At 41.2% G+C, this 19033-nt stretch overlaps 1 protein-coding gene across 1 annotated transcript in view; it reads left to right on the top strand.

The window, feature by feature from the left end:
* PAH (phenylalanine hydroxylase) overlaps window positions 1–15194 on the top strand; it is a 71317-nt gene extending 56123 nt beyond the window's left edge. The window contains exons 7-13 of the mRNA XM_050750224.1: window positions 861–996; window positions 2055–2124; window positions 6597–6653; window positions 9117–9212; window positions 9773–9906; window positions 13006–13121; window positions 14297–15194. Coding sequence (XP_050606181.1) covers window positions 861–996; window positions 2055–2124; window positions 6597–6653; window positions 9117–9212; window positions 9773–9906; window positions 13006–13121; window positions 14297–14340 — 653 coding nt within the window. The 3' untranslated portion in view covers window positions 14341–15194. The remainder of the gene's footprint in view (window positions 1–860; window positions 997–2054; window positions 2125–6596; window positions 6654–9116; window positions 9213–9772; window positions 9907–13005; window positions 13122–14296) is intronic.
* Window positions 15195–19033: the final 3839 nt, after the last annotated feature.

Raw genomic sequence — 19033 nt, 5'->3', positions numbered from 1 at the left:
GAGTGTCTTACATACAGTAGGTAATATATAGTGTTAGCTATTATTACCATTATCACTGTCATTGTCCTTATCCTTTAAAGTTTGGAACAAATTGAGAGACAGATACAGGAACCATAGAGATGGTGATCAGAGGTCAACTTTAAAATTGAGCGATTTAGAGAATGTGATATAGATGTGCACACAAATGGACTTGCTAATATTTTACCCCCTTAATTAGGTAAACTTACCTGGCAATTCATGCAGCACAGTCCATTGCATGGCCAAGAGCAGACTGGAATGAGGTCCTCTGTGAGCAATCAAAAGAGAAAGAGCAGTACAGAAAGAGTTAAATTGATAATATTCATATTTTCTTCCCAAATGCTCCAGTCAGACAGGTCACTGCTACTCATGGGGTGGACTGTGTGAGGTGCAGGACAGAAGCTGGAAGCACTCTATCCATACTCTTACCTTCTGGGAAATGAGGTACAAATTCCCTTTTCACTCTAGAAGCAGGAGAAGTAGGGAATAATTGTTCCACCCTAACAAATGGTAATGAAAGCTAAATTTATCGCATGTTTCCAATGTGCTAGACTCTGTGCTAAGTACTTTGTATTCATTAGCTCTTTTTATTCTTCAAACATTTCTAAGAGGTATCTGTCTACATTATGCAGATGAGGAAACTGAGGCTCAGAAATGTGAATTTACTTGATCAGATCACCTAGCTAGAAAGCAGCGAGGCAGACATCTGAAGCCAAGTTTGCCTAGCATCAAAGCCTATGTCCCTGGGCAATTATGTGTGCTACTCCACTACCTGAAGGTCTCCTAGTACTTCTGGCTCAGTGGTGAAGAGCTTTGAGTTTTCTTTCTTCTTTGCATCCCAGCTTGCACTGGTTTCCGCCTCCGACCTGTGGCTGGCCTGCTTTCCTCTCGGGATTTCTTGGGTGGCCTGGCCTTCCGAGTTTTCCACTGCACACAGTACATCAGACATGGATCCAAGCCCATGTACACCCCCGAACCGTGAGTACTGTCCTCCAGCTACTAGTTACCAGGCACAATGAGCACCATCCTTTCCTGCTGCAAGAATGAGATTTGGGTTCATTACTGGCTGGTCCATAGGACTAGTTGTCTAGACTGTTTGCTGATAGTACTAAAAACAACTCATCTATTCTGGAGATTTTCTCCATCCAAGTAGATAGACCAGACTGATTAGAGATTTGGGCATCCTGTGATCCAATAACTCAGAACTCCCTTGGCAGTGAGAATGAGAGATCCCAATCAAGTTCCAAAGTCAAAGCTATGAAATGGCAAATGAGAACAGGAACAAGTGGCAGCCAAGCTATCTCAATACCTCCTAAGTATACATCTAGATTACTCTTATCTTTCTTTGCCTAGATTGTGTATTGGGTAGAGGGAGAGAATGGCAGCCATTATGCTTCTTACTTGGGTGTTTAGTTATCCCCTTAGTCTGATAAAACTTATGCAACTTATAAAAAATTCAGTAGAACATCCAAAATTATTTTTCCTTGCCCATAAAGTTCATTGCTACAAATCCAAAAAGACCTGTTCCAAATGGACATAGCACATAAAATATTAAGTAAAGGTAGGTTTTCTTCCCTCACTGCTGTCCACCTCCAGACTAAGAGAAGAGCAGCACTGTTTTTGTTTTAGTTCCCAGTGGAATAGCTGAGCATATTGTATCTGCCCAGGGAAGTCAATACCAGGGAGAAGACAGGATGAGAAGTGTTCATGACTCATAGCTTGCTTAGGTATATGGGAGCATGTCCACAGAAATATTAGCTCTTCTGCCCTGTACCCCACTGGGCATACTCCTAAGACCCTTGGCTGCTGTGCCCTGCCCTGTACCTGTCTCTTATTTTTCCTTCCTTTTCTTCTTTTTATCTTTTACCTTACCTTTTCTGATCCCAACCTCTGCATATCAGTTATTCCTGGGAGAGAGATTATAAGCCTAAAAGAGTTATTTCCATTCTTTCTACCCATTCCTCACATGGAAAGACTGAGTCTGGCTTGGCTTAAACCTCCTCCCCTCCAAGCTCTCTGTGCTTTCTGTCTTTCAGTGACATCTGCCATGAGCTGTTGGGACACGTGCCCTTGTTTTCAGATCGCAGCTTTGCCCAGTTTTCCCAGGTAAGGAATGGATTTTTTAGCCTTCTAATTATAGGTCTGTGACCTGAATTTCTCAAATGAGTTGAGCCCAGGGAGGGGCCCTCATGCCCTCTGCAAGAGTGGAAACCAGGTACAGTTCTATGATCCCACCTGAAATGGGTGAGTGGTTCTGGGAAGCTAAATACCCATTTCAGAGATCAAGCATGGTGTTGGTGCATCACTCATCCTCTGAATCATATGTGTGTTCTTCAATATACTAATCTCATTTTTCCTGCTAGAGCCTTTCATGCATGAAAGCCTCCCTGATGCCCATGCAGGAACTACCTCACCTTCTTCCAATCTCTTAGTGCATTCCCCTCACCTTTTCAGGGCCATTGTAACTTTCTGCCTTGTCAGGCAGTTATTTGTGTATATGCTTGAATTAAGTGAGATGACATTGCCAAGAATTCAATGCTGAAACCCTGACTTACAGTTAACAAAGAAATAAAAATGAGCTGAATATCTTATCACCATCATCAAAGCTGCAACCCTGCAACCTAGAATTTCATTCATCTTTCACAGTGGTTAACAAGCTCAAAAAAAAAAAAGCTTTTTTTAAAAAAAATTTTTTATTTTTATGGCAGGGTCTCACTCTGTCACCCAGGCTGGATTAGAGTGCAGTGGAGTAATCATGGTTCACTGCAGCCTCAGTCTTCTGGGCTCAAGCAGTCCTCCCACCTCAGCCTCCTGAGTGACTGGGACTACAAGCACGTGCTTTCATGCCTGGCTGAATTTTTAAATTTTTGTAGAGACAGAGTCTCACTATGTTGCCCAGGCTGACCTCAAACTCTTGACCTCAATCCTCCCACCTCAGCCTCCCAAAGTGAGAAGATTACAGGCAAGAGTCACCACACCTGGCCAAAAAAGAAAGTTTTGGGCTCAGTAAAATAATTCTACTAATTCTCTCCAGGCACTGAGAGGCAGCCTAAAACCATGGTTTGGTAGCTGGGATCATGAGAAGGTTGAATGGTGTTCTGATGTACCAAGGCTCCAACCTTGCCACTAACCAGTTGTATGACCTGGAGTTACATTATCAGCCACCCTGTGCCTCCTTTTTAATAAATGTGGATCAGTCAAAAGCCCTCTGCACCAGCCAGCTTCCTCACAAAGAAGCATGAGGATCAAATGGAATGACCTATGAGCAAATGCTGAGCCAAGTATTGGGATTTCAGAATAATGGGATCATGTGTGAATTTAATGGGCATTTTCCCTTAGCTGAAAGAAATAAACATTCCCACGGTCAAATAAGGAAGCTACCAGTAAATATTTGAAACAAACAAACAAAAAACTGGAATTTATTGCTTGCTAAGTGAAGGAAAACTGTACTTGTAAGATGCAGCCTCTCTAAACAAAAGGAAAAATTACTTTTATGTGAGGTTTGAGGAATTATGGAGTTCAAAGATTGTTGGACTTTTGGAAGTGGGAGTGTTTAGGGATTAGTTGAACTTTAACTGTAGAAGGATCACCAATGACATTCAGAAGTGTGGTTAGGCTGCCAAGATATCTTTGATTGCTTGGGACAGTTTTAAAATCTGGATTTGTTACTATGGCCCCAAAACAATCAGTTTTTCCTTGAAGAATAGGAAACTTTTATTCTTACCACCAGAAGCTAGTTTATGAAGTCAGAGGCTAAGTGGCAGTCCTTCTTAAGCCATTTCCACTTGGGGAACCCCACAGAAGAGTGGATGGTTACTCAAGTCAACAAACAGGAGCTCCTGGGGGCATCAGTGTCACATGGTTCCAATTTTGATCTGGATGGTCCCAAGGCAGTGAGACGTGTTGAAAGTTTCCTGAGAACATTCCTTGTTAAACAGAGGAAGGACTTGCTTCCCACTACAGTACAGGATGGAGTGGAACTGAAGCACAGGGATGTTGGGCCCCTTGTTGTAGGCAAGCTCTAGGCTCACAAAGAATGGTGACTAAGAGAACAAGGCGCCATTTTGGTCTTGGATTTATCAGTGGTTTCTAGCTGAATTGAGACTGTGGTATGTCTGGGCGGGTAGATGGATTGGAGATGGCTGAGGGTCAGCAGAGCAGATCCAGGCTAACAATTTGAATTCGGTTCACTCTAAATCAGAAAGCATTTTATAAGCCTAATCCAAACCAGGCTCTGGACTTGGCCCAGGGAGTGATACAGATATAGACCATGTAGCTTCTTGCTTCAAAGTGAGTCTAATCATAGTCTTCATCTCTGTCTACACCCACTCCTCTGGTGATCTCACTCAATTTCATTGCTTTAAATACCATCTCTACTCTGATGATGGACACATTTATATCTCCAGCCAGGACTTCCATCCCAAAATTCAGACTTACATATTGAACTGCCTATTCAACATCTCCCCTTGGATGTCTATAAGAAATCTGTATCATACTGTCCAAAACTGAGTTATGGATCTTCCTTCGCAAACCTTCTCCAGGATAGCTTTTTCTCTATCAGTTCACAGGAACTCCACCCTTCCAGCTGATCAAACCATAAGTACTTTGGGACATTACCAGCTCCTTTCTCTCTTAACCCCACAACAAATCTTTCAGAAAATCCTGTGTGTTCTACCTTCAAAATATGTGTAGAGTCTGACCATTTCAATTATGTCTACTGCTACCAACTTGGTCTCAGCCACTATCATTTCTCATCCTGGTGACTGCAGTAGCCTCCTCATTGGCCCCATCTAGTGGTCTCTACCCTGGCCTCCTCCAGTCTCCTGGTGTCCCATTTACCCTCAACCTCTCCAGTGTCCTGGTGTCCCATCTACACTCAGCCTCTCCAGTCTCCTGGTGTCCTGTTTACCATCCACCTCTCCAGTCTCCTGATGTCCTGTTTACCCTCCACCTCTCAAGTCTCCTGGTGTCCTGTCTATACTCAGCCTCTCCAGTGTCCTGGTTCCTGTCTACCCTCAACCTCTCCAGTGTCCTGGTGTCCTGTCTACCCTCTGCCTCTCCAGTGTCCTGGTGTCCTGTCTACCCTCCACCTCTCCAGTCTCCTGGTTCCTGTCTACCTTCCATGTCTCCAGTGGCCTGGTGTCCTGTTTACCCTCAACCTCTCCAGTGTCCTGGTGTCCTGTCTACACTCAGCCTCTCCAGTCTCCTGGTGTCTTGTCTACCCACCACCTCTCCAGTGTCCTGGTGCCCTGTCTACCCTCCACATCTCCAGTCTCCTGGTGTCCTGTCTACCCTCAGCCCCTTCAGTCTCCTGGTTCCCTGTCTACCATCCAGTCTCCTGGTGTCCTGCCTCTACCCTCAACTCCTACCATCTATTCTCACATAGCAGCCAGAAGGAGTACTTGATAACACAAGTGAGATCATGACCTTCTATCTGCTCATTACCATGCAATGGCTCCTGTTTCACTGAAAGGAAAAGCTCAAGCCCTAAAATGTCTAAAAATATTCTACATGATCTGGCTTTGGACCCCTCTTTGATATCACCTGCCACTGCCCCCTCACTAATCCTGCTCTAGCCACATTGGCTCCTCCCTGTTTCTTGACCCAAACAACACTTCCTTTTCTTGGGAAAGAAATGCAAGCTTTTGCATTGGCTATATGCTTGGCCTACAATGTTCTTCCCTCAGATGTCAGTATAACCAACAACCCCACTTCCTTCAAGTCTGTGCACAAATATCACCTTCTCAACAATGCTTACCCTGGAACCCTATTTAAAATCGAAGCCTCCTCTCAATCCCCTGGAGCTCTTAGTCCCTCTTGTTTATTTCTTCTTTTGTTTCTTCTTTCCAAAGAACTTGTATTCTTCTAACATAGTTATGTATACGTTCATTATTTATTGTCTGTCTCCACTAGAATTCACAAGATGCCTTTACTGATTTTATACACTGCCTGGCACATCGAATGAACTTAATATTTCAAGAATGCATTAGTGTATACAGTAAGAAAGACACATACGCACAAGGCAGGCTGCAGTAAGTGCTGTAAAAGAGACAAAGAGACCAATAGAGGAATTCTGCAACAGAAGCTGTGGTGAGAATTAATCGATGACGTGTTAGACTCTCCAGTTATATGTATGCCTGGACCGATGTCACCACTTATCTGCAGTTCTCCTGTGAAGTTTCCAGGGTACATGATTAAGACTAATTTAACACTCCAGGAATGTTCTGCTGATGAATAATCACTGAGCTGGAGTCAAGAGAAGAAGCTTTAGATACTAACCAACCCTGTGACCATGAGCAAGTCACTTCCCGTCTCTGTGCCTCAGTTTCCTCACTTATAAAGTGAAAACAAAGGACTAAGTGAGGGTGAAAGGGTCTCCCTGCCCTGGAGATCTGTGATTCTATAACATGTGGGCAGGAAAGACTTGACACCACACTCAGGGTCCATGTGGGCCGTTCTGAAGGCATCTGGCCACCCATCACCTTTTTATGGCCAAGTACCAGGTTGGCTCTATGGGTGAATGTTAAAGACAGCCAGACACCAGCTACTCCAGTGACTCTGTTTTCCCCCAATTACAGGAAATTGGCCTTGCCTCTCTGGGTGCACCTGATGAGTACATTGAAAAGCTCGCTACAGTAAGTCCCTTCTCTCCCTGGGTGGATGGTGGGAGTGCTATAGGCTATGGCCCTCAGGTCTTTGAAGCTTTGCTACTCCCCTGGAAGCCAGGTTATCTGGGGAAAAAAAATCAGAATGTGGTGGATTACATTTGCACAAGTGAAACTTCACATTTTGATTGATTTCTCCTTAATAATTTGATTTTGAAATCAGCTACCTGCAGATGTTTACATCTCTTAAATTTTAAGCGGTATCTTGAACCCACCAACAGGCTATAACAGTAGCCCTTGAAAACCTTTGGCATAAAGTGTGTGTATGAAGTAATCTGGATCCAGAACTTTGAAGAGGGAATGTTTACATCTCTACTTTCACACCAGAGCATGCATTAGGATTTTTTCTTTCTCAGATACGAGGGAGAAACAGGGGTGGGCTTTCCCGTTATTGCTGAACACTTTCCTCTCCTGAGTATATTTGATGACACTTGTCCACTGGGGCTATAGAAGCAGCAATTCTGCATAGCAGGTGATTTCCTTCCTTCATACTCATTTCTAATTTTACTACATCCCACCCCAGCCACTAGCCACATTGCCTGTGCTGGAAGTTGAAAAATAAACGTTTATAATTGAATTATGGACTGCCAATGAGTGCAAATCTATTATTAAGATATATCAGTTTTAGAAGCTTATGAACTCGTTCCGTCAGAAAGGCTAAAAACTCCCAGAAGGTTATTTTCTCACTGACAGCTGCTTTTAGGCCCTGGACAAGTGGCTTTTTCTTCCTTATCTCTAAAAATGAAATGCAATAGCTCATATCTTGCCCATCTCAAAAGCAACTAAAAATTTAACTATTTAAATTTAATTATTTAAATTTTTGTGAACATGGGTTTTTAAATGCCAGAGGCTTCAGAGATACAAGGAGCGGCTTTCAAAGAAGCTACAGAGCTGGATAGAATTTCTCATTTCTACAAAGAAAATAAATTTGGAACTCAAAGCATCATGTTATCTACCATAACAATATTAAAATGACTTATCACCAATTCGACTTCTCTAAAATATTGTTACTGATTGGAAAAATGTTACTGGTTGGTTGGGGAACAGTTCTGGATTCTTGCTGCCCTTAATTTGCTGTGTAACTACATGCATGTTGCCTTACCTTCCTGGGCTGAAGACTCCTCACCTGTATGTGAGGAGGTCAGACTGACTGAGCTCTGACAGCCCTCCCAGGTTTAACATATTCTAGTCCAATAAACAGATGTAACTAATAACCTACCCCTAATTCTCCAAAACTGTGACTGTCTCTAGCAGCTAACTGAGCTCTGGGTTCCTCTTAGTCCCAGAACTCCCATATTCTTTTTTTCAGGCCAACTCTCTAGGACATATTGGCCTGTGGGTTATTGAAAGAAAAATACTTGGTTATTTGGGGAGATAAATGCAGTAGTTGACTTCAGAAACACCCCGAAGTTTTAGCATAGATGATGGGAGATTCTCCTCATTGATTCTATCACTACCTAATCTGCTACCTCCCACTGTTGTGCCTGATGAGCTCTACTAGCTTCAGAGCATCTGAGGAACATCTCCATCTAGTTGACACCACAGACAAAAGAGATAGAAGAGTTCCTGTCATATGGAGAACAAATTGTTGGAGGTCTCCTTTTGGGGCTTCTTAGTACCACCTGATATTTTCCATCACTCTTTACATTCAGCCAACATTCGATTCAACAGGTGACTGGATAGAGTGAGACACAGGACACACAGACATGATCACAGGTCATGCTGATTTAGAGAACAAACCTGCACAGGCTCCTACGTGGGCAATCTTGTCCGTGGCACTGGGGCAGTTGCTGCCTTCTCCTTCTTTGGGATGTGTACTAGTCAAGGATCTCCAGAGAAAAAGAACCAGTGAGATGTATAGAGAGAGAGATAAAGAGAGAGAGGGGAATCTGAGACGGGACTTATTAGGGAAACTGGCTTACACAGTTATCGAGACTGAGAGGTCCCACAATATGCTGGCTGCAAGCTGTAGAACTTGAAAAGTCAGTGGCGTAGATTATTCAAAGTTCAAAAGCCTCAGACTCATGGAAGTTGATGGTATAACTCTCAGTCTGAGACCAAAGGCCTGAGAACTCCTGGGTGGTGATGAGGTGCGAGTCCCAGAGTCCACAGACCAGAGAGCCTGGAGTTCTGATGTCCAAGGGCAGGAGAAACAGGGTATCCTGGTTCTAAGAGGGATAGAATATGAATGTGGCTTTCCTCTGCCTTTTTCTTCCATCTGGGATTCCAACCCATTGGGTGGTTCCCACCCACATTGAGGAAAGATCTTCCCCACTCATTACACTGGCTCGATGCCAATCCCCTCCAGAAACACCCTCATAGACACACCCCAAAATAATGCTTTACTAGCTATCCAGGTATCCCTTCATTCATTCAAGGTGACACATAAAATTAACCATCACAGTGTGCTCTCAGATTGACTTTCTATTCCAGATTTACTGGTTTACTGTGGAATTTGGGCTCTGCAAACAAGGAGACTCCATAAAGGCATATGGTGCTGGGCTCCTGTCATCCTTTGGTGAATTACAGGTATGACCTTAACAGTGGTTAAAAGTGGTGGATGGATTTAAAAGTGGTGGGTACAGAAAACCATTATTGTGCTTTCGATATTGTTGAAACCCTATTTGTATCCATTTTGACATGCAACCTGGGTACTCATTCAGTGATTGGTACCTTAGCAGCTATGATTTGATTATGGCTGTGGGTGTTACAGATAGAAATGGAATTGCAAGTACACGTATCTCTGGGGAGAAAGGGCCTCCTGATTCCAAGACTGACCTATGCATGCAGCCTTGTGAGTATGCAAACACATGCCAGAAAGTGTGGTTGGCTCCCACATCATCTATTGACCACCTTACTTGAAAGTAATTGGAATGAATTACTCCTTTCTCCCTTGGCTGTAGGTTTTAGATGAGCTATGAAGGGTAGAACCTAGTATGTGCAAAGTAATTTGGCTCACTGCATTTGGGCCGTGATATAGAAGGAATCGGGGTGAGATGAGAGAAGGGGCACAAATGGCCTCTGGGATGCAGTAGGGAATACTGATCCTTATTTAACAGTGATAATAACTTGTCACTTGGGGTCTACAGCACTGCTTATCAGACAAGCCAAAGCTCCTTCCCCTGGAGCTGGAGAAGACAGCCATCCAAAAGTACACTGTTACGGAGTTCCAGCCCCTGTATTATGTGGCGGAGAGTTTTAATGATGCCAAGGAGAAAGTAAGGTGAGGTGGTGACAAAGGTGAGCCACTAGCTCTGGGGGCCTCCTGGCTGGTGGCACTCATCTGTGGGTGGTTGGCCAGGAGAGTGGACTCCAATGCCTACTGCAACTTTGTACCATAGACAGTTTCTCTCCCATGTTCTCCATCCTCCCTCCTTTTTTTCCGTTCTCCGTTGGAAGGTTGGGCGTGCTGACCTTTGCACACACCCCTGCCACCTGGTCCCTGTTCAACGCAACCACCAAGTCCAGATACTGAACCCTCCTGCATACAGAGAGGCCACAGAAGTCTCCCCACAAAATCAAAGAAGTCTTATAACCTAGGAAGTCCTTTCATCACTTCCTTCTCCCAAACACCTACAAAACGTGCTTCCTCCTTTGTATCTTTACCCAAATTTAATCTCCGTATGTCTTTCTCTAACCAACTTATTTCTACTCATCCCTGCCAAGTATTACAGTGCTTCTGTAATACTTATTAACTTGTAATATATTACATAAGGTAAGCTCTATGAGGGTAGAAATTTTGTTCTTTCTATTTTCTGTTTTTCCTCCGGCCCCTAGAACAATACCTGACACAGAGTAAGCACTCAATAAATAATTGGTGGAGGCATTAATCTCAGAGGCAGTTCAGCAAGAGGCTGATGGAGCAGTGCTGGGACTCTGAGACTACTGGCCCTCTGAGTGCACAGTTCCTGCACCCAAGCAGGAGACAGACTGGGCAGAGGGTCAACCTGGACATGGATATCCTAATACTCATTGTATGTTAACACTTAAAAAAATCTCATCAGTGATGGATGACAGGCATGGGACATACGGGCCTTTGGGAGTCTATGAAGCTGAGTGTGTTAGCTTTCAACCCTATCTATGGACTCTGAGAGGTTGGAGGAATGGCGGGGAGTGGTGGTAGAATTAATGACTTCTCAAAGAAATTCACACTTTTGAAAAGAGAGACATGAGGGAGAAACTCAAAGTCACAAATGAACATACATCTTAGTTCTTCCTTTCTAAATCCAAATTCCATCCTCCCCAGGCCCCTCACAAGGAAAGATGAAAATTATCCCTTTGACACAACTCACTCACTTACCTTATATTTGCAAGGTAAGATTGTGGGATAAGACAGGTCCAGCTAACATTTGTTTGAGAATCCTTTGGAATAAAGAGACCTTAAAGAGGACTAAGTTTCTTTCTTTTAAAATAGATATTCCTTAAATTATGTCTACTTCTATCTTTAGATAATTAAAGGTAAAATGCTGGCCCACAAATCTACTTGGTTTGGCCTAAAATGACTATGTCTCCAGCTCTGTCCAGAGCTCTCAGGTCCTTCCTGCTCTGCTTTCTTAGTTCTCTCCTAAACTGGAAGCCTAGACACTTTCCAGCACCATCCTCCTCTTCCTCCAAGGCCCAAGGTTTGGACCCAGGCATTGGGGCTTAGAGGCAGTGCTGATGAGCACCCTGTCATACCAAGATAATATTTGGATGAGCCCTCCTGGACACAGCTCTCTAATCAGCATGTGATCGGTCCCAGACCAGCAGGGAAGAGCTTGCCAGGACACAGGCCTGTGAGTACCAAGGCCTCAAGGGAAACAACCATGAAAACTCCATTCTGCTGAGAAGTGGTTCAGAGAGTCAAAGAGAATGCTAAAGGACAGGCTTCAAAACAAGGAATCTGTGCATCCCTTTGGATTCTCTCAGAGCGTCCCAGCCAAGAGCAACCAATTCTAACCACTTGGAATTTCAAGATTCAAATTGTAGGCAGAGATGTGATTGGCTGAGCAGGGTTCACGTGCTACCTCTTCGCCAGAGGATGGCTGGCACCAAATACTGACTTCTGGACTGATACACACCTAGTAGGGTAGGAGTAAATCACCCAAAGCAAAAAATGAGCTGCTTTATGGGAAGAAGGAGGAAGAGGTGCAGAGCAGGCAAAATTACAGATGTGTAACACATGGCTCATGCCACTAGCTGGACTGAGACCGCTCTTTTCAGAGAAGAAGAGGTGGAAATACATACCTGGCCATTTGTTCTTCATTAAAGGTAGCAACTAACACTGATGGGGCACTTACTCCATAGTATAACAGCACTTGCTGCAACCCCCGGGGCAGCTATTACTCTTGCCCCGATTTTACAGAGGAAATTGGGGTACAGAAGAGTGGTCCCCTGTGCCCACGGTCACAAGGGCTGTAATAGACAGAGGCAGGGTTTCAGCCTAGGCAGCTTGACTTGGAACTTGGGGAGCCACTCTTGCCAAACTTGGAGGTCCCTACTGTCTCCTGTAACACTGTATTTTCAGTACGGCAGCTTATATGTTCACCAGAGGCCAACTTAGAAATTTGTGATTACTTTGGAACATCTTGTTATTGGTATTGCATGATGTCCCTCATAGAGGCCCTCATGGTGGATTTCTCCCAGATCCAGGAGTAAGGTATTGGGAAGGCAAGAAAGCAAAGGGTCCAGGCCAGAGTCAGACTACCTGGGTTCCTTCCCAGTTAGTTAACTTACTGACGGTATTGCCTTAGTAGTCACGTAGCCTTCCCAAGCCTGTTTCCTCATCCATAAAATGGGTATGGTAATGGTGCCTTTCTGCTAAGGTTTTTGTGAAGCTTAAATAAGAAGGATATTTGTAAAGAGCATTGGGCAGTTAGAACTTAACATAGTTCTTGGTACATAGAAGGTGCTTTCTTCACCACTTGAGAGCCATTTCCCTCTGCATTGACTGTCAAGCATTTCAGAGGTTTTTTTTTTTTTTTTTTTTTTTTCTATATATAGCATTCTTTAGCTAGATTTTACTCACTCTTGATTTTATTTAATGATAGGAGTTTGTGGCTTTATTGTATTCAGTGCTTTCACTGTAAGCTACCTCTGTCTTCTTGGAGCTAAGTGACTAAATATGTGTATATACGTGTTTGTACATACGCATACACACAAGAAGGCTTCCTAAGAAGACTCACTAAAACTCCATTCCCCTCCTCAGCCCTGGCTGTTGAAGACCATGTTCTAGGGAGGTGTCCGTATTCCTAAAAGAGAAGTAAAATGTCACTGAGAATTCTCTTAAGGTTACCTTTCTCCAAATGGTGCCCTTCACTCAAGCCTGTGGTTTTGGTTTTAGGAACTTTGCTGCCACAATCCCTCGGCCCTTCTCAGTTCGCTATGACCCATACACCCAAAGGATTGAGGTCTTGGACAATACCCAGCAGCTTAAGATTTTGGCTGATTCCATTAACAGTAAGTAATTTACACCTTACAAGGCCACTCTGTTTCTCAGTAATAGAAGACTGTGTTTCCTTACCATTGCCATAGGAAAAATAAGAAATTTATTGAAATATTTAATTAAGGAGAAAAGCATCTCCATTTAAGCCATGGGTTCACTGATGGAGGAGAGCTTGACAAAAAGATAGGAATTACCTTTGTGTCCTTTTTCCTTTGACCTTCCTAGATTCCACTCCACCTCCCACCATCATTCTACCTTTCCACACTTAGCCTGTCACCGCCATGTTCCTTTTTCTCCTTCACCTCTCCATCCCTTCTACTCAAAGTGACCAGTTGGTATCACTCTTCCTGGTTCTATCCACTTTATAAGCTGTCCAGTGGCTCATCTGTTGACCTTCCACTCTTCTTTCGTAATGAGAATATTATAATAATTGCTCTTAAGAATGTCACAGGGTTACTTCATTTATCACCTGATTATCTCTCTAGCGCTTCACATTCTCTTCCAGCAACAGTGATCAATTTTTAGTTCTCATGCTCTTTCCTGACTCTTAACTCTTGCCCATGCAGTTCTTTATGTTTAAAATATTCTCCTTTCCATTCTCATTTACTTGGTATGTGAGAACATGGCATAAATGGAAGGCTGCCTCACACCTTCATCCAGTGATCTTGCCATCTAAATTGAGTTATCTGCTTAAACCATGGATTCTAAACTTTGAATGTGCATCAGAATCAAATGAAAAGCTAGCTAAAAATTAATAGCTTTGAGTCATAGCCAAGGCTAAATTTACCAAATCTGTGATAACTCTTGGGAGTTTATAGACCTCAGGTGATTCTGACACTCGAGTTTTGTGTGAACCATACTATTAGGTTCAATGATTTTGCTTCCTGAAGCATCTGTAGATGGTAATGTAAAAGAGGAATGGAACGGCTAATAATTTGCCTGGGGAGAGACCTGTTAAGTCCTTCCCTGGGAAGTGACCTATGGAAAAGGGATGCTGATTACATTAATGGCTCTGGCATTTTCTAAAACATGCAAGTACTTATACCATAATGAAAGCTCCTTGAAAGTTGGGGTGGTATCCAGCTTATCCAAGAAGCCCACTTATCCCCCAGTGCTTTGCACTGTGGATACTTGAAGAGTGTTTGTTTATTATATGAGTGGCCCATTTTGAGGGTGTTTTTCTTTGTAGGTGAAATTGGAATCCTTTGCAGTGCCCTCCAGAAAATAAAGTAAAGCCATGGACAGAACTTGGTCTGTCAACTGTGAATCTATTGATGGAGATCCAACTATTTCTTTCATCAGAAAAAGTCTGAAAAGCAAACCTTAATTTGAAATAAGAGCCTTAAATCCTTTATAGAACAAGATGGAGAAACAACAAATAAGTCAAAATAATCTGAAATGACAGGATATGAGTACATACTCAAACGCATAATGGTAAATCTTTTGGGGTCATCTTTGCTTTAGACATGATAATTCCATACTCTCAATTGAGTTAAATCAGTAATCTGTCGCATTTCATCAAGGTTAATTAAAATTTGGGACCTGTTTCATTCAAGCTTCATATATGCTTTGTAGAGAATTCATAAAGGAGCATATAAGGCTAAATGTAAAACACAAGACTGTCATTATAATTGAATTAGTGGGCTTCCTATAAATCGTAACCTATGAAGTTTATTTTCTGTTGGAGTTAACTATGATTCCAATTACTGCTTTGTTATTGTACCTAAGTAAATTTTCCTTAATTCAGAAGCCCATTAAAATATTTATAAGCATTGAACTTCTTTAGTATTATATTAATATAAAACATTTTTGTATGTTTTGTTGTAATTACAAATACTGCTGTATAAGGTAATAAAACTGTGCACCTAATCCCCATAACTTCCAGTTTCATTTTCCAATTAATTATCAAGTCTGTTTTGGGAGACATTTTGAAGACATTTATTATGCAGCAGATGTTGACTAAAGGCTTGCTTGGTAGATATTTAGGAAATGTTCATTGAATAAATAAGTAAATACATTATTGAAAAGCAAATCTCTATACATGTGAAAATTTTATTTGTATTAGAAATAAAACATTAGTAGTTTAAGCAATTTTGCTGTTTCAGATATTTCCTGGAATGAAATATTCTTCTCACTGCCTTAGAAATACATTAGCTAGATAATTTTGTAACATGAGAAAATGGCCAGAGGCTTATATTTCCAACCCTTTGCAGGGGCTCCTTGTGACATTCAAAGTCATGCCTGGACAGGCAGCAGACTTTGACTTTTGTTGATTGTGTGTTTGCCATGAACACATGAATATCTTAGAAGCAATGGGGAGAAAAACAATGTCTTTAAAGCTCTGAATTTGAAATTCTCACACTACTTTACATTTTATTTTGGAAATTGTTAAGTCTTAAAGAATTTCCATAGTGTTTCTTCAAGTGTAGTTCTCAGATCAGCTGTAGTATCATCAACAGTAAATTCTGGGTACCTTCCCAGCTCCACCCAATTTGAATCTCTAAAGATAAGGCCCAGATACCTGTATTTTAAGTACCCCAAAATTATTATTTTCATTATTCATAGCCAAATTCTATCAGGTACATTCAGTTTGAGAAAACCTGACTTGTGCTGGTCAGTCTGCCACTGCCAATGATGCCAATGTAGATAAGCTGTTTCCCTTCTTCAGACCTCAGTGTCACTCTAACAATGAGGGAGTTAAACTTTATAAACCAAGGTCCATTGCAGCCTTGAAATATGATTCAAGTTTTCACATGTGTCTTTATATAGCTATCCCTGATCCACTAATAGGGTGTTACAATACCTGCTTACATAAGACAGCTGGAAGGAAGGAGGAATTTACTGAATGTGTCTGAAATTTCATTGTTTAGAAGTTGGAATTTTATGCCTGTATCTATGTTCATGCCTTTGTAAAACCCACTGATTTTAAAAGTGAAAATGGACTTTTTTCTCTGGTGTTACTCTAAACACCAAACAATCCCTGCAAAGGGATTATTCTGATGTTTCTTTATTTCACATGAAAAGTTAATTGTTGACTCTGGAACTTAGATAATATTTTTGACAATATTGAAGAGTGAGTTTTAGTCCAGTAAAGATGTTTTAATGAGCTTGAAGGTAAAGTTTTGGTTAAGTTAGGATTTTCACAGGAAGTTACATACTGAATGAAATATAATGTTTGTACTTTTGGTAATGTGCTACTCAGTTCTTAACTCTTTTTTATCCAGATATAAAAGCCCAGTCTATAGCAATGGGATTTAATAAATTTCCAATATGTGTTTTTATTTGTTTAATTTCTAGTAAATGAGCAATATTTTAGAAACAGTATCAGTCTTTACTGACAGATGATCTTGCTGAGTGCAATCCAGAGAAATACATAAAAAATTCCAAGTGTGAGGCGTTGATGTTTAATAAGTTTCTGAAAGTAGGAATCTGAATTTTAATTGTAGGTTTCTAAGTTATATAATTTAGTTGTGTTTCAAAAAATCCACTAATAAAATATCAGCTTTATAAAAACAGAAACCTTGACTTTATTTTCACCTCTGAAACCATTAGCACTTAGCACATAATAGATGCTCAATAATTTATTTTAAAACAATTGCTGAGTGAGCTGCATCACAAAGAAGGTAGCAAAGATTGTTGATCACAAACAAACTATTGTGTAAGAAAATTTAGAAACAACTAAATTTGTTAATTCAAGATAGATTAGAGACTTAAATGTTAGACCTAAAACCACAATAACCCTAGAAGAAAACCTGGGCAATACCATTCAGGACATAGGCATGGGCGAGGACTTCATGTCTAAAACACCAAAAGCAATGGCAACAAAAGCCAAACTTGACAAATAGGATCTAATTAAACTAAAGAGCTTCTGCACAGGAAAAGAAACTACCATCAGAGTGAACAGGTAACCTACAGAATGGGAGAAAATTTTTGCAATCTACTCATCTGACAAAGGGCTAATATCCAGAACCTACAAAGAACTCAAACAAATTTACAAGAAAAAACAAACAAACTACCCCATCAAAAAGTGGGCAAAGGATATAACAGACACTTTTCAAAAGAAAACATTTATGCAGCCAACAGATGCATGAAAAAATGCTCATCATCACTAGCCATCAGAGAAATGCAAATCAAAACCACAATGAGATACCATCTCACACCAGTTAGAATGGTGATCATTAAAAAGTCAGGAAACAACAGGTGCTGGAGAGGATGTGGAGAAATAGGAACACTTTTACACTGTTGGTGGGACTGTAAACTAGTTCAACCATTGTGGAAGACAGTGTGGCAATTCCTCAAGGATCTAGAACTAGAAATACCATTTGTCCCAGCCATCCCATTACTGGGTATATACCCAAAGGATTATAAATCATGCTGCTATAAAGACACATGCACACGTATGTTTATTGTGGCACTATTCACAATAGCAAAGACTTGGAACCAACCCAAATGTCCATCAATGACATACTGGATTAAGAAAATGTGGCACATATACACCATGGAATACTATGCAGCCATATAAAAGGATGAGTTCATGTCCTTTGTAGGGACATGGATGCAGCTGGAAACCATCATTCTCAGCAACTATTGCAAGAACAGAAAACCAAACACCGCATGTTCTCACTTACAGGTGGGAATTGAGCAATGAGAACACTTGGACACAGGAAGGGGAACATCACACACCGGGGCCTGTTGTGGGGTGGGGGGACAGGGGAGGGATAGCATTAGGAGATATACCTAATGTAAATGACGAGTTAACAGGTGCAGCACACTAACATGGCACATGTATACATATGTAACAAACCTGCACATTGTACACATGTACCCTAGAACATAAAGTATAATTAAAAAAAGAAAATTTATAAATTAGTCAAAATTGTGATTTTTTTTTTTTGAGACGGAGTCTTGCTCTGTTGCCCAGGCTGGAGTGCAGTGGCATGATCTCGGCTCACTGCAACCTCAGCCTCCTGGGCTTAAGCAATTCTCCTGCCTCAGCCTCCCAAGTAGCTGGGATTTCAGGCACGCACCACCATACCTGGCTAATTTTTGTATTTTTAGTAGAGACGGGTTTCACCATTTTGACTAGGCTGGTCTTGAACTCCTGAGCTCAAGTGATCCACTCACCTTGGCCTTCCAAAGTGCTGGGATTACAAGCATGAGCCACCGTACCCAGACAAAACTGCGATTTTTTAAAAAGAAAGATATTACCCCTTATATCCAGTTTAGACTAGATTATGGATAGTTTGTATTTATGCTGCTTGGATAATAACTGCACTATGGTAAGTGCTTAATAAATGTTTGTTGATAAATAAAGATAAAAAATTGCACCAGCAAAACTTCACTGTTGTCCATAGTCAGGCTGAAATGCTCAGAAAGCATTGAGTGACTTCCCTAACATTTGTAAAAAAAAAAAAAAAAAAAAATCAAGGAAACAAAATTAAGAAAGAAATAAAAATGTATTTGGCAAAGGAAAGATTAAAAATGTGTTTAAAGTACTCTTCCCAGTAAAGTGTGCGTGCCCCCTCCACACACACAAACACACACACACACAGATGGTCACTGCCTTTTAATAGATTTCCTGTGAAGTTTCAAAAGTAAAATTGCTTGAAACTTGAAAGTTGCTAAGAGTAGATTTTAATGTTCTCACCCTCCAAAAATATAAGTATGTTAGGTGATGGATATGCCAATTACCTTGATTTAATCATTTCACAATGTGTGTGCACATATATGTATATGCATATGTATATATGCATATATGTATTGCACATATATATACACACACTACATTATACACCATAAATATATGTAATTTGTATGTGTGAATTTTAAAACTTCCTTTTAAAAAGATGTGCTTCTCTGAGAGATGGGATTCTTAAGTTTCCAAGAAAAGAAAACATTACTAAAGAAATCATAACAGACTGTTAAT

The sequence above is a fragment of the Macaca thibetana genome, chromosome 11 (assembly GCF_024542745.1).
Source record: "Macaca thibetana thibetana isolate TM-01 chromosome 11, ASM2454274v1, whole genome shotgun sequence".
Classification (NCBI taxonomy): Eukaryota; Metazoa; Chordata; class Mammalia; order Primates; family Cercopithecidae; genus Macaca; species Macaca thibetana.
This window is presented reverse-complemented; position numbering and strand designations above follow the sequence as displayed.